Source organism: Callithrix jacchus, chromosome 5, assembly GCF_049354715.1.
Source record: "Callithrix jacchus isolate 240 chromosome 5, calJac240_pri, whole genome shotgun sequence".
NCBI lineage: Eukaryota > Metazoa > Chordata > Mammalia > Primates > Cebidae > Callithrix > Callithrix jacchus.
Genome location: NC_133506.1, coordinates 20,328,006 through 20,352,580, shown reverse-complemented (window position 1 = coordinate 20,352,580; position 24,575 = coordinate 20,328,006). Strand labels below are relative to the sequence as shown.

At 41.8% G+C, this 24,575-nt stretch overlaps 1 protein-coding gene and 1 long non-coding RNA gene across 2 annotated transcripts in view; one reads left to right on the top strand and one right to left on the bottom strand.

Annotated features, from left to right (window-relative positions):
* Window positions 1-14,571, bottom strand: part of ISM1 (isthmin 1) — an 88,550-nt gene extending 73,979 nt beyond the window's left edge. Inside the window, exon 1 of the mRNA XM_035298379.3 lies at window positions 14,416-14,571. Coding sequence (XP_035154270.1) covers window positions 14,416-14,544 — 129 coding nt within the window. The 5' untranslated portion in view covers window positions 14,545-14,571. The remainder of the gene's footprint in view (window positions 1-14,415) is intronic.
* The window catches only part of LOC144582458 (uncharacterized), an 85,201-nt gene continuing 75,007 nt past the window's right edge, over window positions 14,382-24,575 (top strand). The window contains exon 1 of the long non-coding RNA XR_013535124.1: window positions 14,382-14,491. This is a non-coding gene — a long non-coding RNA (uncharacterized LOC144582458). The remainder of the gene's footprint in view (window positions 14,492-24,575) is intronic.

Here is a 24,575-nt window from a genome sequence, read left to right as displayed (position 1 = left end):
GAAATTCAAACCATCATCAGAGAATATTACAAACAACTCTATGCACATAAACTAGTAAACCGGGAAGAAATGGATAAATTCCTGGACACATGTGTCCTCCCAAGCCTAAACCAGAAAGAAGTCGAAACTATGAATAGACCAATAACAAGGTCTGAAGTTGAGGCAGCAATTAAAAGCCTACCACACAAAAAAAGCCCAGGTCCAGATGGGTTCACAGTCGAATTGTACCAGACACACAAAGATGAACTGTTACCGTTCCTTCTGAAACTATTCCAAATAATCCATAAAGAGGGAATCCTTCCCAAATCATTTTATGAGACCAACATCATTCTGATACCAAAACCCGGCAGAGACTCAACGAGAAAAGAAAACTCCAGGCCAATATCCATGATGAACATAGACGTAAAAATCTTCAATAAAATACTGGCAAGCCGATTGCAACAGCACATCAAAAAGCTTATTCACCATGATCAAGTAGGCTTCATCCCAGGGATGCAAGGCTGGTTCAACATACGCAAGTCTATAAACGTAATTCACCACATAAACAGAACCAAAAACGAAAACCACATGATTATCTCAATTGACACAGAGAAGGCCTTTGACAAAATTCAACAGCCCTTTATACTAAAAACCCTCAATAAACTCGGTATTGATGGAACGTATCTCAAAATAATAAAAGCTATTTATGAGAAACCAACAGCTAATATCATACTGAATGGGCAAAAACTGGAAGCATTCCCTTTGAAATCTGGCACTAGACAAGGATGCCCTCTCTCGCCACTCCTATTCAATATAGTACTGGAATTTCTAGCCAGAGCAATCAGGCAAGAAAAAGAAATAAAGGGTATTCAAATAGGAAAGGAGGAAGTCACATTATCTCTATTTGCAGATGACATGATAGTATATCTAGAAGACCCCATAGTCTCAGCCTAAAAACTCCTGAAACTGATAAGCAACTTCAGCAAAGTCTCAGGATACAAAATCAATGTGCAAAAATCACAAGCATTCCTATACACAAATAACAGCCTTAAAGAAAGCCAAATCAAGAACGAACTGCCATTCACAATTGCTACAAAGAGAATAAAATACCTAGGAATACAACTAACAAGGAACGTAAAGGACCTCTTCAAGGAGAACTACAAACCACTGCTCAACGAAATCAGAGAGGACACAAACAGATGGAGAAACATTCCATGTTCATGGTTAGGAAGAATCAACATCGTGAAAATGGCCACACTGCCCAAAGTACTTTACAGATTCAACGCTATCCCCATCAAGCCACCAATGACCTTCTTCACAGAACTGGAAAAAACCACCTTAAACTTCATATGGAACCAAAACAGAGCCCGCATAGCCAAGTCAATTCTAAGTAAAAAGAACACTGCGGGAGGCATCACACTACCGGACTTCAAACTATACAACAGGGCTACAGTAATCAAAACAGCATGGTACTGGTACCAAAACAGAGATATAGACCAATGAACAGAACAGAAGCATCAGAGGCAACACAACATATCTGCAACCATACAATCTTGGATAAACCTGACAAAAACAAGCAATGGGGAAAGGATTCCCTGTTTAATAAATGGTGTTGGGAAAACTGGCTAGCCATGTGCAGAAAGCAGAAACTGGACCCCTTCCTGACACCTTACACTAAAATTAACTCCAGATGGATTAAAGACTTAAACATAAGACCTGGCACCATAAAAACCCTAGAAGAAAATCAAGGCAAAACCATTCAGGACGTAGGAGTAGATAAGGACTTCATGACCAAACCACCAAAAGCATTGGCAACAAAAGCCAAAATAGACAAATGGGACCTAATCAAACTCCACAGCTTCTGCACAGCAAAAGAAACAGTCATTAGAGTGAATCGGCAACCAACAGAATGGGAAAAAATGTTTGCAGTTTACCCATCTGACAAAGGGCTGATATCCAGAATTTACAAAGAACTCAAACAGATTTACAAGAAAAAAAACATACAAGCCCATTCAAAAATGGGCAAAGGATATGAACAGACACTTTACAAAAGAAGACATACAAGAGGCCAACAAACATATGAAAAAATGCTCATCATCACTGGTCATCAGAGAAATGCAAATCAAAACTACATTGAGATACCATCTCGTGCCAATTAGAATGGCGATCATTAAAAAATCTGGAGACAGCAGATGCTGGAGAGGATGTGGAGAAATAGGAACACTTTTACACTGCTGGTGGGAGTGTAAATTAGTTCAACCACTGTGGAAGACAGTGTGGCAATTCGTCAAGGACCTAGAAATAGAAATTCCATTTGACCCAGCAATCCCATTACTGGGTATACATCCAAAGGACTATAAATCATTCTACTATAAGGACACATGCACACGAATGTTCATTGCGGCACTATTTACAATAGCAAAGACCTAGAACCAACCCAAATGCCCATTGATGATAGACTGGACTGGGAAAATGTGGCACATATACACCATGGAATATTATGCAGCCATCAAAAACGATGAGTTTGTGTCCTTTGTAGGGACATGGATGAACCTGGAGAACATCATTCTCAGCAAACTGACACAAGAACAGAAAATCAAATACCGCATATTCTCACTCATAGGTGGGTGATGAACAATGAGAACACATGGACACAGGGAGGGGAGCACTACACACTGGGGTCTACTGGGGGGAATAGGGGAGGGACAGCAGCGGGGAGGAGTTGGGGAGGGATAGCATGGGGAGAAATGCCAGATGTGGGTGAAGGGGAGGAAGGCAGCAAATCACACTGCCATGTGTGTACCTACACAACTGTCTTGCATGTTCTTCACATGTACCCCAAAACCTAAAATGCAATAAATAAATAAATAAAATTCATGCTGGGTTTCGACGTCACAATAAAATTGAGGCCCCAGGCAGGAGATACAAAATCCATTTCTGGTTTTCTTAATTTCCATTCATGGGGATAAGGAATGGGGACAAGAGAATCAAGGAATATTGGACAGCAGGATATGGGAGAAGTAGAGTTTTCTTCTGGGACACTTCCTACCTGGTTTTTTTTTTGGTCCAGCATCTAATTTTCATTTCACAACCTACACCATGATGGTCACTACAATCAATGTCATCACCATCACTTGGAGAATCGACACTGATGAGATTACTTTGGGCACTGTGAAAAGAAAGGAGACTTCTCTCCAAGGATACAGTATCTTAACCCCTTCTTTCAGTATTTCAGGATATACTTTAGTTCATACACTTATATTTTAACTATAGAAAAATATAATTTTGGGATTCAACCTTCAAATTCTATAAAGTTTTCCAAGGAAGTACCTGGATTGTTGTAGATTCTAACACTTTATGTGAGTGTACCAAAAAGATTTCCATAATTTCTTAATAAGCTAAACATCCAACTGCTATATGATCCAACTATTCTGCTCCAACATATTCACCCAAGAGAAATGAAAGCAAATGTTCACAGCATCTTTAATAGTTGCCAAATAGGAAATAACCTAAATGGATCAATGGATAAGCATATTGTCATATATCCACAAAATACAATATTAATTGGTAATAAAAAGGAACAAATTCTCTATGCATAAAACAACATGAATGAATCTCAAAATTATTATGATGAGCAAAGAAGCCATATCATGCAATGCTATGCACTCTGTATTCCACTATACAAAAGTCTAGGAAATGCAACACTAATCTATAGTGAGAAGGCAGAACAGTGGTTGCCTGGAGATTGCTGAAGCTCGCAGAGGAGCACAAAGAAACTTTTCAGATGGTAGATTTATTCATCATCTTGACTATGGTGATGGTTTTACAGGTGTCAGTATTATTCAATTTTTTATGTAAATATGTATAGTTTATCAATTGTCAATGGCACTTCAACAAAGCTGTATTTTAAAAAATAATAAAATGACTGCCACTCGTCTCCTCCTGTCCTCACTGCTATCTCACAGGGTTACCTGTGAGGCAACGCATCTGTTATTTGTTTCTTTGTCATTGGCTCAAATATTCTATCTGGATGCTTGCAGGAGGAAGTTAACACTGGGGTGGGCTGTGACCATTTTCAGCTGAAGTTAACACTGGAGTGGGCTATGACTATTTCCAGCTTCTCTGCAGTCTTCATATAGATTTTGGCCGTACCTTGTTATTTCTGAAAATAGATAAGTGGTGTCCAGAGTATAAGGCCTGGCCCATCATATTTGAAGCCTACCTGATTTTTTCCAGGTCACTGCTCTTGAATATCTGGTGATTGGGGTACTGAAAACTACAAATCCAGCAGCTCAGAGACCCAAACTTGCAGACAGAACTCTTCTATTCAATGAACCTCACAGTACTCTCTCTTACATGAAGAATGTGAGTGTTGCTGTCTAATGGAGGTATATCAGCCATAGAGAGTGCTCTGTGCAAGATGACTGGGTTTGCTAAAATGCGCACGAGTCAGGCCAACAGGAAGAAGGGGTAGTTAACCTACTGCTTTCACTTCTACTCAGTTTACAAAAATACCTTTCCAGGGACACATGCTAGTCTGTGCTTAGGGAGCTGATGCTAAGCTATCTGTATCAAGGCACCTTGGCCTCTGCTTATTTCAGGCATTTGATGACAATCCTACACATCTCTGAGGACTCCCCATTGTCACTCATCCTCCCACCTAAAATAGTAAAGGACCGTGGGATCAGCTTCTCAGGAAAAAAAGGACCTGTTAGATGACCAAACAAAGGAATTTGTAGGCTTTGCGTAGGCGTGACTTTTGCAGCCCATCTCTGCAATTTTGGAATTTCCTTCTTCCCAACTGCTCCGGGAGGGCATGGGGTAGCTTGATCCTGTTGCTGCCTGCACACCTCTCTCTGAGGCTAACAGACTTCCTCACTGTTAATGGTATCAACAAGCAGGTGCCTCATGGAAACTCTACTCTTTTACCTCTCTGGAGACTTCCTGTACTGTTGCTACCTAGAGGAGTATCCGTTATCACCATGACTACCATTTGGGTATGGTTCATTTAGTGTGGGTTTTCCCAGAAGTAGACCCTGAGACAAAGAACAAGTAATTTATTTGAGAGATAATCCCAGAAATCTCTAGTAGGGGAAGAGGAAGGCAGACAGGGAAGAGAAAGAGCCAGAAGAGTACATTATCAAGTCAGGGACCACAGTGGGCAATGAGTGCTTAGTCCCAAGAGAAACACTGGGTATAAGCATATTGATTTTGTCAGCACTGGACTTGATCTAACCTCTTGATTGATATGTCACAGAAGGAAATAAATTAAGTTTTATGTATTTATGTTCACAGTTTCTTATAATTTTTATAAAAACAGATTGTATAAGCTTTAAATCAGATGTAAAATAAGATATATATATATATATATATTTTTTTTTTTTTCTAAAACACATTCTTTTGCTGTTTCTTTGAACTCACTACATAGAATCTGGGCATTAAACCGACACCTCCATCCCATCTCTGAATTATCTCCTGCCTTTTGGGGAATGAGTAGAGAGAGACGGACACCCTTAGCTGTCATTGAGGAAAGGAGCATCATTGTCATCCTTTCTTTTACAAATCTTAACATTTGTAAAGGGTAAAATTTGTAAACCCTAAGCCAAGGGTTGCAAAAGAAAGATGCTTTCAGAAGATGAGAGAGAAATAATAGAAGCACAGAAAGCACTAAAATATTTTACAATAAGACTAATGAAGACAAAGAAACTGAGACAACAGAATCTGGAGATGACAAAGGAACTATTATATAATCTTCAAGTTCTGCAGGAGAAGCTTCTTGAAAAGAGAGCAGCCACCTGTTCATGAACACTGAGAAGAAAAAAAAAAAAAAGAACATGAAATTAACATGTAGCATAAAGGATCTAATGGGACTATCAGAAGAAAAATGTTCTGATATGAAGAGATGTTAAAAAAAAAACACTTGTATGACATATAGAAAATGTTATTGAGATTATTTGCTTTGGAGGCTTTAGAACCAAAACAGATTCTTCTTGACTGAATGAATAGACATCTGAGGATGCCCCCCAACCTCAAAGATTAATACCATTTAAACTATGGGTAGAAGTGAATAAATAAAGGAACAGCACAAATGATAGAACATTCTTTTGGTTTATATAAAGGAAAATAAAATTAAGAAATAGAATTGTAGTGCTTCAGTTCAAGGTGGCTGACCAAGGTGGCATTTACCTCTTTTCTACTTATAAATTCCATGGAGGAGGTACAAGAAATATGAGTCAATCCACAACAGAAGTGAAAAGCTGAAAGAAGGGCCAACTACAGAAGAGAGAGAAGGATTTCTGGTAGATATGAAACAAGTGGCAACCAATTGAAAGGGAAGCACTACAGAGCTGAGAAAAGGAAAGTGAGATCTCTAAAAAGTCAGTTTTCCTAGAAGAATTTACACAATAATATCAAGGACAGAGACTATGTCAGTTTTACTGCTAGATATTTACTAACAAGAAATGAAAACATAGGTCCAGAGAAAGGCTGTGCAAGAATCTTAATACCATCTCACTCATAATATGCAAAGCGATGGAAACGAACCAAATGCCCATTGATGGAGTAATAGATATACAAACTGTGATAGAGTTATACAGCGGACTGTCACTTAGCAATAAAAGAGAGAAATCTGATATACACAAAATAAATGAATCTCAAAAACTATGTTTAACGAGAGAAGCCGGGCACACAGAAAAATGCAAACAGTACATTTTTATGTGAAAGTCTGGATCAGGCAAAACTAATCTATGGTAATGGAAGTCAGAAATTGGTTGCCTCTGGAAGGAGTAAATTGCCTACAGGGATGAACTGGAAGACTTTCTGGGGTGATGGGGAATGTTCTATATCCTAATTTTGGTGGTAACTATATAGGCATATAAAAGTGTCAAAAATGGAACTGAACCCTTAAGATTAATCCATTTTATTGTATGTAAATTATATATAGTTTTAAAAAGGTTTTAAAAATGCAGAGAGAGAGGGAAGAGAGAAGAAAGATGAAGAAAAAGAAAGGAAGATTAAAAAAGGAAGAAAAAGGAAAGAAAAGAAGGGAAAAAGAAGGGGAGAAAAGAGGCTATAGAAATTAGGAGAAAAGGCTGAGGGCAGAAGTAGAAGAGCTATTTCATTCAGTCCTGGGTTTCAGAGTGGCTGTACATTTGCATTTGATATTTACTATGAGAGTTCAGTAATGAAATACTCTTAAACAAGACACTGGGTTTGAAAAAGCCAGAAAAATGCCTCAAGACATAAGATACAATTAAAAAACAGGAGTAAAAGTATGAGAAGAAAAATTAAGAGACATGAAAGACAGATCTTGAAATCTTAATGTTGTTTCAATATCTAACAGGAGTTCCAGAAAAAGAGTACAGAGATATTGGAAATAGCAAAGAAATAACTAAAGAAATTTTTTCAAGCTGGAGACAAAGTTGGGACTTCAGATTGAAAGGGACCACCATATGCTGAACAGGACTAATGGCTAAAGCCCTGAAGCTATATATAACCTGGTAAAATTTCTGAACATTATGAATAAAGGAAAAAATCATAAAAGTGTCAAGTTTTTAAAAAGTCACCTCCAAAGAAATGGTATTAGACTTTTCATCTGAAATATGAGATGACATAAAAATCATATTCTTGAAATTCTGAGGGGGAATTGAGATAGAAGACAGCCAACTGTCAAATCAGCACCTAATTTTGAGAATCAAATAAAGATATGTTTAAAGATATAGGTTCTCACAGAGTTTATAATTAATAAATTCTCTCTGAAAAAAAATTTGAAACTATGTTCTAGCAAAATAAAAGATGAAAGTATGATTTTGAAGAAGCAGCAGCAGGCTAGGCATGGTGGTTCACATCTGTAATCCCAGCATTTTGGGAGGCTGAGGCTGGGGCAGATCACCTGAGGTCAGGAGTTTGAGAGCAGCCTGGTCAACATAGTGAAACCCCAACTCTACTAAAAATATAGAAATTAGCCGGGCATGGTGGTGGGTGCCTGTAATCCCAGCTACTTGGGAGGCTTAGGCATGAGAACTGCTTGAACCCGGGAGAAGGAGGTTGTAGTGAGCTGAGATCACCCCACTGCACTCACTCACTCCAGCCTGGGTGACAAAGCAAGATTCCATCCAAAAATTAATAATAATAAAAAATTTTTTAAAAAGGCAGCAGTGGCAGCAGATAAAGAAATAAGTGAATCTTAGAATTAAGTCTAAATAATTATTGGGAGCATAATAAAACTGATAATAACTGATTCCTAGATAGACATACTAAAAGAAAAGAAAGAAAAAGAGATATTAAAAGAAATATTCTAGCACTAAAATTTCAAAAGATTAAAAAATTAGAGATAGCATACAGACAAGACAGAGAAATAGCATGTCAGAATCTCATTTATGTGATGGGTTTAGGTTATAAATACTGATTGATTTTGAGCATTGATAGAAAAGTGTTAGTTCAAATTATGTTTGTTAAAATGTTAAACATAATAGATATAGAACAGATAACCTTTAAAACTTGATAAAATTTTTTTTAAAAACCTAAGTAATATTTAAATACTTGTCAAATGGCCAGGTGTGGAGGCTCATGCCTGCAATACCAGCACTTTGGGAGGCTGAGACAGGCAGATTGCTTGAGCCTAGGAGTTTGAGAGCTTCCTGGGCAACATGGTGAAACCCTGTCTCTATAAAAAATACAAAACTTAGCTGGGCATGGTGGTGAGCACCAGTAGTCTCAGCTACTTGGGAGGTGGAGGTGGGAGGATCACTTGAGCCTGGGAGGTGGAGACTGCAGTGAGCTGAGATCCTGTCACTGCACTCCAGCCTGAGTGACAGAGTGAGATTCCAGCTCAAATAAATTAATAAACACTTATCAAATTCTTAAATGCCAAGCTCTAGTAATGCATTTAGCATGCATTCAATGTTGTAATTTTTATAGTAATGCTGGGAAATAGTTACTATATATCTGTTTTACAGAGGAGAAAACCTGACATAGAGAGGCTAACCCTCTTGTCAAAGGTCATACAGATAAATTGAAGGTGGGGGTGGGGGAGGAAAAATAAAAATAAATAAAAATTTTAGAATAACAAATAAAATGAAAAATATTTCTAATTTATCAATAATCACAATAAATATAAATGGGTTAAATTCACTGATGTATAAACAAAGATAATGTAGCTATAGCTAGAAATTGCAATATTAATATGACACAAAAAAAGTATTCAAGACAAAAGGCAATAAAAGAGATAAAGAATTTCACCTTGATAAAAATACAGTCACCAAAAAGGACACTTTATGTCATTGCACTATGGATTCTAAAAATGTAAATCAAAAATTAGGAGGATGAAGATAAAAAAATGGCTATGATTCCTCCCTGGACACATGTTCTTCTTTAATGTGACTTTCCTGCTCCTCCCATCAAGAATTGGAATTTATTTCCTGTCCGCTAGAATCTAAGCGACCATGTGATTTGTTTGGCTAATAGAATGCAGCTGAAATGTTGTGCAAACTCATCAAGAGGTCTTGCAATTTCTGCTTTTATTCTCTTGCTGCTCTGAGTCCACCATGTAAAGATATATGAGCTAGAGTCTTTGAAGATGAGAGATTATATGGAGAGCGAACTTAAATGACAACAAGCACCAACTATCAGACAAATGAGTAAGGCCTTTGTGGACCACCTAGCCTACAGGAAGCCAGCAGATGGCCACAGCTACATGAGTAATATCAGGTGAAATCACCAGAAGAACCACTCAGCTGCCATGAGCCCAAGCGAAGTGCTGTCATGCAAATTCATGAGGAAATAAAACGGTGGTTGTGTTAAGCCACTAAATTTTAGGGTGGCTTATTCTGCAGCAATAGCTGTGTGAGGCAACTGTCCATCATTTAAAAAAAATTCCAGTAAGAGTAATCAGCCTAACTGCAAAATGAGCAGACAAGTCACAAAACAAGAAACACAAATGGGTGTTGACTTTCTTGTATTAAGTACAGATAAATTATGCTTTTGCTTCTACTGCTATAAGTGGTTCAGATTAACTCTTAAGTCCAAAGCACTGAATACAAGAAGCTAAGCTGTTTTATTGAAGGCAATAGAGAAATAAAAGATGGAAAGTGCTCATAAACATGATAGGAAATAGAGAACAAAGACATTTTACTACATTCCAGAATCTGGTTTGCTTTAATGTTATTGTAAAAGTAATCAAATTGGCGTTTTATAATACTTGCTTACCTCTCACTGCCTTAATGAGTTCCGGCTTACTGCTAATACGTAGAAATTCATGATTCTAAAACTGACTGAGATTTAGTGGGAAGGCAATCATTTGAATTTCAGACAAAAAAGATACCATTATTAGTACTATTATTGCCTATGGATTCTATATTTTGTCTTCCAGACTACTTTTATTATATATGTAATCTATGTTTTCTCATTAATTAAAGATGCATGAAAGAGCTAATCTATCTGATTAATATGAGACAAACTTACTCTAATGAGATAAGATTCAAAAGCAAAAAAAGCTGATGTTTCCATGCATTTTTATGCAGCTATTGCAGACAGTTGTCTAATTTCTTATTATTTAAAAAAATACTGAAAACAGTACAAAGACTAACATTTTTATTTTCATCAACCAGTTAACCAGTACAGACAGAGTGGTCAAAACATTTTACTGCCACCTCATATCATACCTCTCAATGTTTTGAGCACACTAGGGCATACTAGGCGAGACAGTCATACAAAGAGTTGAAAATGTAACCCCTACTATGCTCAAACTACCAAAAGCATGTTCTTTTATACATAAATGTGTATGTTTATATAATGTATGTGTATATACATATGTCGTAGTTGGCACAGTAAGACTGTCAAGATACAGTTGAAAATGTAAATTGTTAAAAGCCCTTCTCTCTCTTGAGTGCATGACTTTTATCAAGAACTTACAATAGAAGTATGCTTCAAATAGTTCCCCACTATAAAATGACGAAAACAAATTAAGAAGCTTCTAGCTGTGCAACCTTGGGCAAATTACCCAACCTCAGTTTCTCCATTTGAAACAGGGATAATGATAATGATAGTACCTAATTCTGGGATTTTTGTGAGGATGAAGGAAGCTAGTATGTGTAAAGTGCTAGGAACACCTGCCACATGAAAGGCACTTAATAAATCTTAGCTATTGTTGTTGTTTTCCTTACTACTACTTTATTGAGTGTCCTTGATATATCCTTAAATAAGAATGTGTCCCTTTTTAAATGAATCCAAACATACTACAACCCGGGTAAAGAAACTCACCATTGCATATTTCTGACTAAGTCAACCTTATATTTTCGAAGGCTGCACACAGAGACAAAAGCAATAAAAATAATGTATACAGATTAATTTTCTGATTAAGAAGGAGGATTTTAGCAGCTCAGGATAGCATAGAACCAACAAATTTAAATGGTAAACACTTAAGACTTGGGTTTAAATTGTCTGGTAAAAAGAAAGAATACAGTGTCCACAGTTTTGTCTTCAAATGCACCTGCTACTAGCAAATTCAATTCCTGGGGCCCGAAAACGATGGACTAATAAATGGCTTTTGCAGACCTCCTCATCTGGCAGAACATTCTTCATTTGACTTATAATATCTTTGGAGAGTCAGAGGGCCAAAGAATTAACTTTGGTTAGGAACAGTACAAAACTTTTATAATAACAAATTACAAAAGAGCAAAATTATGAACTAAACTGCTAAACTCATCATTCTGCTTGGAAAAGTATGTGCACTGAGTGGACAGTATCACTGAACACTATTACAAGATAAGCTGATGTTGGTGGATTAACAGCTACTTGGGACTCAAGATATTTCTAGGAGCATAACTCTTTCTAAATCCCCCATTTCTTCTGTCCTCTTGGGGCAGTTCTTCAGCCAGAGCCCCTTTTGAGAATTCGGTTCACTTCCCTTTTAGAACTGCCATTTCCCCAGCTGCTTCTCTCATTACCTTACTGTTCAAGTGGAAAAGGCCAACCCCAGGTTATTCTAATGATAGCAAACACCTCATAAAGAAATCTGCCAAATTGACTTTTCCACAAAACATCATTTGTATGGCTTTGCTTGAGTCCATGAGGAAAGAAAGCATCATGCACAAAATATAACTTCCAGAAATCTTGCAAATATTAAGAATTATCCCAGTGTTAAATTGGTGGGTGCCCCAGTCTACAGGGTGGGGGCATCTTCGACTTCCCCATAGAAATTCCCTCAGTCTGTCACTGTAACTGTTTACCCTCAGGAGAAGATGAGAGACCACACAAAGTTAGAACATTTTGAGAAATGTCCCAGAGTTAAAAGAACTTTAAGCTTTGGGGTGTGTACTTTTCTACTCTTGGTTTTGTAATTGCACGCAATGATCACCTTGCTTTAGTCTATCCTGGTAGAGACAAAATTTGGTGTAGTTAATCAAGAGTTTGGAATGTCTGAACTTTGGCAAGTTTTTGAACTTCACTGTTAAAGTTTTTGCATCTGTAAAGGGCTGTATTAACAGTAGCATATCTCATAAGGTTATGGGTAAATTGAGTTAAATTTTACTCAGCCTGACTTTGAAGGTCGCTCTAACAGTGGGATTCTGTTTATCCATTTCAGCTCCAGGGCAAGGGGAGGGTGTAGTGGACAGTCAGACACAGTGTGAGTTCTGGTTTCTGAACAGAGTTGCACAGGTAGGCATTTCCTGCTGTTATCTTAGAAAGCGGACTTTCTAAATGCCAGGCACTTTGTAAATGCTTCAAGTGTAAAGCACTTAAAACGGGCACATAGTAAACACTACGGAAGTGTTTCAGGAGTTTTCTCTTTATGGTAGTTTTTCGCACCAAATTGTGTAAAGATGCAAAAAGTGAATTAGCAAAGACAATGAATATAAAGTCTTTTGGGAACAATTAATAATGTCTATTTTATTTTTTTGTCTTGTTTTTTGAGATGGAGTCTTGCTCTGTTCAGGCTGTAGTGCAGTGGTGCAATCTCGGCTCACTGCAGCTCGCAATTCTCCTGCCTCAGCCTCTGGAGTAGCTGAGACTACAGACGTGTGCCACCATGTCCGGCTAATTTTTCTATTTTTAGTAGAGAGGGACCACGTTGGCCAGGCTGGTCTCAAACTCCTGGCCTCAGGTGATCCGATCCACCTGCCTTTGCCTCCCAAAGTGCTAGGATTACAAGCCTGAGACACCCCTCCTGGTTTGAGCAGGAGATTTTAGGAGCCAGAGAATCCCCTCTGCTTCCTGGGAAAATCCCTGCTTCCTTTTGTCTACGCTCCAAGTTGACAGTTGTCACATCACTGAACTGAAGGAAAGACTTTCTTTCTTTTCTTTCTTAATTTTCCTTCTTTTTTTTTTTTTTTTTTTTTTTTGAGACAGTCTCACTCTGTCCCCAGGCACGATCTCGGCTCACTGTAACCTCCGACTCCGGGTTCAAGGGATTCTCCTTTCTCAGCCTCCCAAGTAGCTGGGACTACAGGCACGCGGCACCACGCCCAGCTAATTGTATTTTTAGTAGAGACAGGTTTCCCCACGTTCGCCAGGATGGTCTTGATCTCTCGACCTTCTGATCCACCCACCTCAGCCTTCCAAATTGCTGGGATTACAGGTGAGAGCCACCCTGCTCGGGCCGAAAGATGCTTTCTAAGATAGCAGCAGAAATTGCCTATCTGGGAAACTCTGTTCAGAAACCAGAACTCACATTATGTCTGACCGTGCACTCCCTTTGCTCTGGAGCTGAAATGGATAAACAGAATCCCACCGCTAAAGCGACCTTCAAAGGGGGAGATCCTTGGAAGAAAGACTTTGCTACAAGTTAAAAATGCCAGGTAACCCCAGTCCAAATCACTACGGGTGCCTTGACTCTGCACCCTCCCTATGACCAAGGGAGCACATGAGGGACCTCAGACGAGGTCCCTGGAGGAAAGGGAATCCTAAGACTGAGGAGGGGCTGCCTGGCTATTTTTTCTCTTTGGGAAATTATGTCCTGACCTTTGGCCTTGCTTCCTTAAGGGGCAGACTCCTTGAGTTCTTTCTTCCAAAGACTTTAGGGATATTATCCTATAGTCTCCTCGCATCACTCCAGCCTGAAGGAATATGACTCAGCCTCCGAAGGGCAACGAAAGACTGGCAGCACCCCTAGCAAGCACATTTTCCACACTTCCTCTTCTCATCCCAAACCTCCCTCCCTCCCACCTCCCCACCAACCCCCAAGTCTGACCCGAGACAAACAGAACTGGAGACCTCCAGCCGCGTGCAGCCTCCACGGCTCTTGCCTTTGCTCCGCCTCTGCCTAAGTCACCCGACCCAGGCAAAACTACTGCCAAAACAGTTGCTCTAAGGTGGGGCGAGAAACCCGCCTCCCTGCGTCTTTCAGGCACCAGCTCAGCACCGCCCCCCCCAACCCAACCACCACACACACACCCAGTCCCCGCAGCCGCGCACGCCCCTCTCCGGCGGCGCACTCACCTGTAGCTGAGCTCCGCTCGCGTTGCCTGCGGCCGCGTCGGCGGCTCCCGAGCCGCGCAGCACCGTGATGTGCAGCGTGAGTAGCAGCAGCCCCAACAGCAGCAGCAACTCGGCCGCCAGGCGCACCATCCTCTTGAGACGCGCGGCTTTAGGACCCGGCGGGGCGGGCGGTGGCGCCGGGGGAGGAGTAGGAGCCCGGGAGCCCGGCAGCGTTACGCCCGCCTCGGCCCCAGCCGGGGCCCCGCTTCCCGGGCCCGCGGGGCTGACGTCTGGCGCGGCGGGGCGCACGGGGCCTGGGGAGCAGGAGCCGCCGCCGCCGTCGCCGCCGCACCACGGCGGAGCCACCGCGAGGCCGGGGGTGTCCAAGTCGGCAGCGGAGCAAACCCCGGCGCTGCCCGGCGGCGGCGGCGGCGGCGGCGGCGGCGGCGGCGGCGGGGACGGGGTCCCGGGACTGTCCGGGACCCGGGCCAGACCGGAGGCCACACTGCGGGCAGGGGGCTGCGGGGTCGGCGGCGGGGCGGGCGCAGCCGAGCCCCCGAGCGCACATGGGCGCCCCAGATGTGGCCGCGGCGCCGCAGCTGGGGCGGGAGCGGCCGCCAGAGGAGAGCAGGGAGAAGGAGGAGGAGGAGGAGAAGGAGGAGGAGGGCTTCAGCTGCGGCCGGGAGTTACCTCCACGCTTGGCTCCCCCGCCCTCGCCGTCCCGAGCCACTCACCCAGCAAGCCACTTCCACTCTCCGTGCTCCTAGGGGCCGCCTGCCGCGCCGCCCCGCACACAGAGTCTTGGGAGGGCTGGTTCCAGATGGGGCCTCAGGCACGCCGAGGTTGTCACTGTTCGGAGGTAGCCGCAGCGCCCTCGGTGTCTGCGTCCGCCTGCCGGCTGTACCGAGTGCCCGCTGCCGAGGTCGCTGGGGAGGGCGCGGGTTGAGCCGTTGTGCGCACGGAGGCTCCGGGCTGAGGGTGGGTGGGTGGGAGTGCCGGTGCTGGTTGAGAAACCTTTATTGGCAAAGTGAAGCTGGAGTTGCAGTGATGGAAAAAGGAGGGGGCGCTGGACAATTCAGGTGTCTGTCTGCGAACCCTGCCTGAAGCAGTCCGGGGAGGGGAAGAGTGACAAAGTGTGGTTCCTGAAGGGTCTTGACACTTGCTGGGCTGCCCGCTCGCTGGGCACGGCTGTTCGCGCGTCCGCGGCGTCCCGGAGAGTCTGGGAAGAAAGGGGAGTTCGACTCGCTGGGCGTCCGTCTGGTCAGGGGCGCAGGTGTAGAAGGAAGGTGCAGGGACGCAGTGCCAGCGGCTCAGGCGCTCAGGAACTGGGAGTGAATCTCAGCTCCAGCGGTCTTGCGTCTGGGGTCTCATCCCCGGGGTGCCGCGCCCAGAGAGTATTTGGGGGCTGGCGTTGCAGAGCCGTGAATCCCGGGCCACCGCCTCAGGACCGCCCTGCAGCCTCGGGCTCCCGCGTGCGGGTCATGCCTGCAGGGGGTAGTTGGCGAATGGAAGCGCTCGGACGTGGAGCTGAAGACGCCGAGTCCTAGCGTCGGATGCTAGAGCCAACTGGGTTGGTCCGGGGCACCGCGCGCTTTACTCTTAGATCTTGCTCGGGCTCCCGCCTCACGGAAGTGGCTCCGAGTAGCGGACGCTCAGTACCGCCCGGCCTTTTATAGTGCGCTTCCCCGCCTCCTACCGGTTCCCCCCCCTTCCTCCTCCCCTGCACCAGTCCAGCCCCTCCCTCCCAGAGAGCCAAGCCCTAGTCCAGCGTTCGTACACATCCACTTCGCACATTTCCTAGCCCTTCCCGCGTCGGGTATCCTAGTGCCTCCGGGAGGGATCCTCCGAATTCTCCCGTGGTAAATGAAATTAAGTAAATAAGCAAGACTTTCTTGCCGGCACGCCTCCCTTCCCTCCTCCGCAATTTCCTACCTTCTCAGAGTCCTAGAAATTGATGTAAGATTCTTAATTCAACTGCTTTTGAGTTCACGCAAGGCATCTCAACCCAGTATTACCCAAATTAAGACAAACTCTTGCACCGTTCCGAAAGTTCCTCCGGTCACCGCGGCACTTTGCAGAATTTAAATAGCGGTGGTTAATGAAGGATCTGCTGGTTGGGTTTATTTGTGCCAGGGAGAGGAAGGGACGTGATGGCTCTTTAAAGATGCCTAAAGCATCTTTAAAATTCCAACTAGCTCCAGCATCTTATTAATAAATTGGCAGCTGTTTATAGAGCCTGCTATATTTTTTCCTTTTCAGAATTTTTTGGGGGGAGATGCGGGGGAGGAGGGGAGATGTTTGGAGGGGTGCTTGCTTTGGATTTTTAGGCAGCTGGCCTTTCAGACATCTTATTTCTATCTCCAGGCTCTAAAATGCCAATAATTATCAACCGGAGCGTGGGTGTGGGGGAGGGGGAAACTTGAAAGAGTAACCGTCCATAGTTCAGATGGGAGATCAAAGAGGAGATCTCAGCGGCTTTTAAATCCTGGAAGGATCCTCCTGTGTGCTTTCTAATTAGGATTACTTAAAAGGGAAAGGGCTGGAGAATCGGCGCCGAGAGAGAATATATAAATTAAGATGGCAAACTAGAATCCCATACCCAAAGAGTTTTAAGGGTGGCTCTAACCTCCAGTTGTGCCAGATTATGATATGGGCTTACAGCAACAAATGATTTTTCTGTTGACAGAGGCAGGCTGGTCTGAATTAGGATCCAGGGGCTGCTGTGTCTTGCCCTTTCATCACACACAGTCTCCACATGTAAGCCTCAGCTGCCTCTCCTCTCATCTAAAAGTAACAGTTTTGGACCCAAGGGAAAAAATGACCTTTAAAAAACTCTGGAAAGAAATCTTTGCAATGAATGTAAATTCTTGTAAAATTGTAAATGGAGATTTGGGGATCAAAGTATTTGTAAAATGTTGTAAAAATTGCAAATTGAATTTTGGGGACAGATGTCTTTATAAAATGTTGAACAAATGTATGAATGAATCCTATTAAAATTCCTTCATGCTGAGAGACCCCTATTCCAGGTGAGTTTATGTTCCAGTAGGCACACATAACGAGTATTGAGAAACATCCAGAATCCATGATTCCAGTTGCAGAACCAGGCTTGCCAGCAGGGCTCTGTTTTTGAGTTAAGGAACACTGGCTTACAATTTTTCTGGAAAAAGAATTACAAATTTAATAGCCTAAACCAATTACGTTTCAAGCACATTTATGAAATTGTACCTACAGCTGCTGATGAGGATTTTAAAAGTCCTACCTCATTCAGCAGAAGGTCCAGAGCACCCTATTCATATCTTTATTATTAATTTTATGACTTTTGGGGCATTTGTGTCTGTTTGCATTTCTGTCTTCCCACTAGACCTTGATCATGATTACCTTTGTGGTAGAACATTTCAGAGCATCCCCCACCCCCACTCCATCCCAGTATCTCGTTTTCTCTCTGGGTTCATGGCTATGAGACACTTTCTAGGTATACTTGAATCTAGGTTGGACTGTGAAGAGCTCTGTTCCTTCCAGGTCTGACCACAAAACATCCTGAGTGATTATCTGCACACACTCTGGCTTTCCTTTTTTTCCCTTTTTCATTCATTCTCTCTCTCTCTCTTTTTTTTTTCTTCCTGAGACAGTGTTGCTCTGTTGCCCAGGCTAGAGTGTAGTGATGTGATCTCAACGCACTGACTGCAGCCTCTGCTTCCCAGGTTCAAGCGATTTTCTTACTTCAGTTTCCCAATTAGCTGAGATTATAGAATCCCACCACTATGCCAAGCTAATTTTTGTATTTTTTAGTAGAGACAGGTTTTCACCCTTTTGGCCAGGCTGGTCTCTAACTCCTGACCTCAAATGATCCACCTACCTCAGCCTCCCAAAGTGCTGGAATTACAGGCATCAGCCAATGTGCCCAGCTCTCTCTTTTCTTTCTACATGGCAAAGGACTTTGAGGTGAAAGGAACTCAGATTTGAGGTACTGCTCAAAAGAGAACAATTGGACCAGGAATATCTGCACTGAACCTTGCGCAAGTGAGATAAAACTGTTCACAGACATTGAGCTCTAGGGATGTTTGCATAGCAGCTGGTATAATAGTATCTATCCTGACAAGTATAATCTTTGAGACGATGCCTTGCTCAGTGTAATTGCTAAATCAGCATTTTTAAAATGCATGTAACATATCTGGTATTCGTTTATACCCCAATTAATAGATTACCTCTACTTAGAGTGCTTGTAGCATAGGTGTCTGGCGTTGATATTTATAACTCTTCTGCCTCTTGGTTGTACTATTCTCACATAGATTTTGTCTTTCATTATTGGTCCCATTTATATTATAGGCAAGCTTATTTCACTGGAATATTTGAAGGAAGCAAGAGAAATTAACAATACCAGAACACCTGTAGTTCATATCATTCCAGAGAACTTTGTGGCCTATTATAACCAGGATTTTATTTGTTTTATTTTATTTTGCTAAAGATTGGTTGGTGCAAGATAGCAAAGAGTAGTTTCAATGTAATCCTTAAATTTTTTTAGTATGCAAAGTTTTAAATATATTAGAAAGTAAAGAGAGTAATATAATAAATCTTTACATACTCATAAGCCAGCTTTAACAAAACTTATTGGCAATCTTGTCTTATGTATGTTCTCAATATTCTCATAAATTTCCTCCCTTTCAGATTATTTTAAGCAAATTCATTATATATCATTTCATATGTACATATTTCAGTATATACTCAAAAAGGTAAGGGTTTAGTTAAGCAATGTTTTTTAAACACACGCATATTGAATGTGAGTTTTAAAACAGGTTTGAGAAGTTACAGCCAAAGACTTTTTCTGAGTGTAAGGATGATTAGCATTTAGGGATTGTGGCGGAGGCTGTTCTGTGTTCACCAAAACCTGTTTCCTCTTCTTCCTGGGCATTCTAATACACTTCATTTCTTAATATCCTATGCATGTGACTGAATTCTGACCAATAGCATATGAACGGATTAATGTGTGTCCCTTCCAGATCTAGCCCATAAAAACTTCCTGTGCATTATCCCTTTTGCCCTTGTCCACTGGCTGGATGTTTTTGCCCTTAGAGCAATGATCAATCTGGGTCTCTGGAGCAGAGTCCCTACCTGACCTCTACATTTGCCCACGAATAGCCTGGCTGGGCTAGCGTGTGATTGAGAAATAAATTAAAAAAAAAATGTGTGAAGCCATTAAACTTTTGTGGTTTGTTCCAGGAACTTTCATTACCCTCACTAGGGGGCAGTTCTGAGATGGGAGGGATGGCAACCTTTTTCTTTAGAGGGCAAGATGGAAAATATTTTTTGTCTTTGTGGGCTATGAGGTCCATTTTGCAATTACTCAACTCTGGTGTTGCAGTGGGAAACCAATCATAAAAATTACATGAAGGAATGGGTATAAGTGTTTTAGTAAAGTTTCATGTGTGCAGCTGGGCAGCTGGACCACATGACTTTGTCAACCGATGTTCTGAGGGACTGGCACAGCCTCACCACCTTGTTTTAGGTGCTGTGTGTGAAGGAATTAGTCAGATGGACTCCACTTACTATCTTATCTCCTTAGTCTCAGTTTCCTTATCTGTGAATTGGGGCTAAGAATGTCTACTCTCAGGCTCACATGGAGGAAAAAGCAGGCCATTCTAGGTCTCTATGCTGATCGATACAGGACTCCATATTCCGTCCATGAAGGCAGGGAGCTTGTTTGCCTTATTCACTTCTGAATTCACATAGTAAATGCTCCATCAATATCTATTCAGTGAATGAAACTTTTGGAAAACTCCTGAAATTTGGAGCTCCAAGGAGCCTTGAAGGTAAACTGGAAGCCCTCAAGGAAACACAAACAAACAGAAAGCCTAAAGTGTTGTTCCATTAGAGCCTCTCCTTTGAACTAAGATGGGGCCACAGTGCTCAGAAGTGAGAAAATCACCACAGTCAGAGGCGCTCCCAGGGTCTCGACCCCTGAAAGCAGCTGCTGGGTTTGTGGGACACCTGGACCGCCAGCAACTGTCCACTTCCCCACACTCCAACACACACAAAACCTGTGAAGACTGGGGGACACTTGTGGCTCTTTTCATATCATGCTAAAAGCCCCTACCTGTACAAAGAATCCAAGAGACCACCAAATATGTGAGGTCAAGAAACTATTCCAGGGGAGTGCTGTTCTTCCCCAGAATGAGGTTGGAGTAGTGGTGAAATAGGACCGGCTTCTTGGAAGGCTTCCTGATGATTCTCCCAGACATGGCAGGATCCTTTACTGCGTTTCTGGTGTGATATTAAAACATAATGACCTGGCCGGGAGCGGTGGCTCAAGCCTGTAATCCCAGCACTTTGGGAGGCCGAGGCGGGTGGATCACGTTGTCAAGAGATCGAGACCATCGTGGTCAACATGGTGAAACCCCGTCTCTACTAAAATTACAAAAAATTAGCTGGGCACGGTGGCGCGTGCCTGTAATCCCAGCTGCTCGGGAGGCTGAGGCAGGAGAATTGCCTGAACCCAGGAGGCGGAGGTTGCGGTGAGCCGAGATCGCGCCATTGCACTCCAGCCTGGGTAGCAAGAGCGAAACTCCGTCTCAAAAAAAAGCAAAAACAAAAACAAAAACATAATGACCTGCTCCCTTAGTGACCTCTTCTGTAAATAGCTAACCCTTATAATTCCCATCTGCATTCAAAGGAGACTCCTTTATTGCATTTGCTTTGTTGTAATTATTTCCGTGCAAATTCTGGAAAGCCAAATAGAATCTCAGGCACACGTTACAACTGAAGGAGAAAAGTGCATCATAACTACAAGGTTATATAATTTCCGGGCAAAAAAGGAACAAACTATGTGGTCAGAATTAAATCTTGGAGCCTAGCTGTTGGGAGGGGCCCACAGAGTTCATTTAGCTTCCTTTACAAACGAGGCAACAGGCCCAAAGAATTAAACAGACATTCTCAATATTGCACAGGGACTCGGTGGCAGCATCGGGACAAGAGCCCAGGTTTCCTAACCTCCAAGACCAATATGATTTCTATTTTTTAAAGTAAACTTTCAAAAATTAAAGTATGCTGCACATATAGAAAAGAGCCCAGATGCATAATCTGAAATTAATCCTAGAGAAACAATCCTGAGTGCATAGCAAAGTGGAATTTTTGCTACTGAGATCAAGACACAGAATGTTACCAGTACTCCAGAAGCCAGTTATTACCTGAATGTTGCCAATATTTTGACTTCTCTTGCCATACATTTGATTTGCCTTTAAAAATTAATATAGTTGAATTTTACAGTATCCACCCTTTTGTGTCTGGCTCCTTGTGCCATCCTCTATTGCTCTTCCCAACTCTTTGCTTAAAAAAAAAAAATTGAAACCTGTAGAAAAGCAGCAGGTATAACTGAATGAACACCTGTAGATGTTTGTGGTAGACTGTTTAAAATGACCACAGTTTTCTCCCCATAGTCTCCAGGCTTTTTACAATGTGTAGCTTCTCCCATCACAAAGTGGAAGACTTGTGATTTACTTTCACTAATAAAATGCAGCTGATGTTGTACCAGTTCTGCAGTTAGGCTTCAATAAGCTTTAGATGCCTCCTTTCTCCTCTCTCTCTCTCTCTCTCTCTCTCTCTCTCTCTCTGTGTGTGTGTGTGTGTGTATGTGTGGCCCTGTATCGGAACTTTCCCACTGCCACATGGATAATCCAGGACTAGCCTGCTGGAGTGAGCGTAGTCACCACTGTTGCCCCACCTGACACCTGCCTATTCTCAGAATTAGAGCCACCCAGTAGACCTACAGTTCATCACATACACATAAGAGAACTTAAAAGAACCCAGGTGAAACCAGAGAAAGCACCCAGATAAGCTGAACCTAAATAGAATAAGGAGTGGAATAAATGATTGCTATTGTGGATAGGGTAGTTTATCACACAGGGAAACCTGCTAAGTACAACCCATCACCCCAAATACTGTAGTAGGTATTTCTTAAGAGTAAGGAGATTTTCCTACATCATCACAGCATAATTTTCATACTCAGGACGTTTAACATCAACACAAGAATATGATCTAATTTATAAACCACATTCAAATGGTTCAAATTGTCCCTGCAGTATCCTTTGCAGCAACTCTTTTCTGTCCAGGATTCACGTGAGAATCACTCTGCATTTAATTGTCATTGTCATGTCTGTTTATTACCTTCGGTCTTCAATCGTCCCCATCTCCCACTCCTTTTTCTTTTGATCTTTTGTGCCATTAACGTTCTTTAAGAGCCTAGGCCAGCTGACTTTGCAGAATGCACTTTTGTTTATATTTGTATGATTGTTTCTCTAGGATTAATTTCAGATTATGCGTTTGGGCCAGGAATACTACCTGGATAATGTGGTGTTCTTCTCAGTGCATCACCTCAGGGAATCCGTGGTGAGATTTTTCCCAGTTGTCAGTGAATCTGTTTCAGGAGACTGAGATCCTGAGTATTTTCGTGAGGTTAAATGGGAAGAGTTCTTGATTGACAATATGTCGGTGTGTTGGATATCTTTTTCCTATGTGTGGAGAAGGGAAACGAGTTCATCTAATTTCCTGGGAATTTACTCCACTTTGTTCCAAGTTGTTTGTCGGCATCATCCAACTCCCTCAGGGCAGTGGGCTGTGACCATATTAGAGGAGAACTGTCCTCAGGGTGAACTCTATGAATCAGGAATGTTGCTTGCTGTAATCAAAAGTCATCATCAATCCCTTCTTAAAAGCTTAGCTTTAAATTCTTTTTTTGTTCACTGTTTTTGGGGAGCAAGTCAGGCTTGGTGTAAGATGAAGGAGAAATAAATTTGTTATTAAATAAAATTGCTTTTAGTGATTTAAAAATAATAAATACCTTAGCTTTGCGAAGCATTTTTTAAAAATACAAGGAAAATAAATTCTAGGGAGGTCAAAAGAGCTCAGTGAAATAAAGAGAAAAGCAGAAAGGCTGGAAGTTTTAACATTTTTTTAATAACTAAGAATAGTTGAAGTAATCTTTCAACAAATTCAAGTGAGATTATATCTGAAAGAAAGCTAAAACTGATTAATTTGCATGTGGAAGTGAATTTAATCCAGTAATTCCTCTGTAGAAAAAGATCAAACTGACACCTCTAAGAAGCCACATCAGAGATATCTCCACTCAAAATAGCTTTGCGACTGGCTGGTTCTAACATCTTTACTAATAAACACAAGATCTCATCATCAATGCTTGTGGCACGGATTTCACAGTGACTCAGGGTGCAGTGCCTCATTTGTGAGCCAGATGTGTCTAAACTGAAATTGAAGATTCTCACTTGTAAACTCTAAACAGGATGATGAAAGTTAAATGAGAAATAACCTTGTGGAGGAATAAGCATGAAAGAGCTGTTTACACGTTTTTGGAATACAAATTTAGTGTGGTTGTTGTTTTATAAAGGTTGGGATTTTCCTTTATTTACCTGGTGTCTAACTTGATTCTGAAATTGTAGTTCAGTAAATAACCATCAACTTTTATCCACAATAATTGACAAACAAACAATAAGTGACAAACAAAAAGTAGTGTTTTGGAATAAAGATTTTATTTGTTCAGGCCATGAAAGCCAAATAATTAAAACTTTAAAGGGAAGTTTTGGTTACTCACAGAGATTGAAAGATAAACTGTTCTCACACTTATGTGTGTGTGTGTTTCTGTGAGTAAACAGCATGTGATGATAATATCAGGCATGGCAATATTGAAAAAAGTTATACTTGTAGTAGTCAGGGAAAGTAACGTCGGTTGCTATAACAAACAATTCCTCCAAAGCTCAATGGCTTAGCATAATAAAAGTTTGCTTTCTGTTTATGCTGCAATACTTTTAATACTTTGGTATCCAAAGGGCAGTCTTCCTTTGATGAGGGGACCCAGGCTTCTATTTAGTGTCTACACATATTCTAGAAGATTCATATAGCAGACAAGTGAAGACAGGAAAAGTATATGGAGGCTCAGGATGCTTTAAGGGCCAGACCACTTGCCATTGGCCAGAACTCAGTTACACTGACCCCACCCAACTGCAAGAATGGTTGGGAAATAACGAATTCCTATAATGCTTAGGAGGAAAGGAAAATGGGTATGTTGAATGCCCAATGCTGTTTCCATATAGAATTATCTCTGCCAAAACCCCACTCCATTTCACCGGTATGAATGAAGATCATAGTGTCATAGGGGACTAGAGTGAGGGTCAGCAATT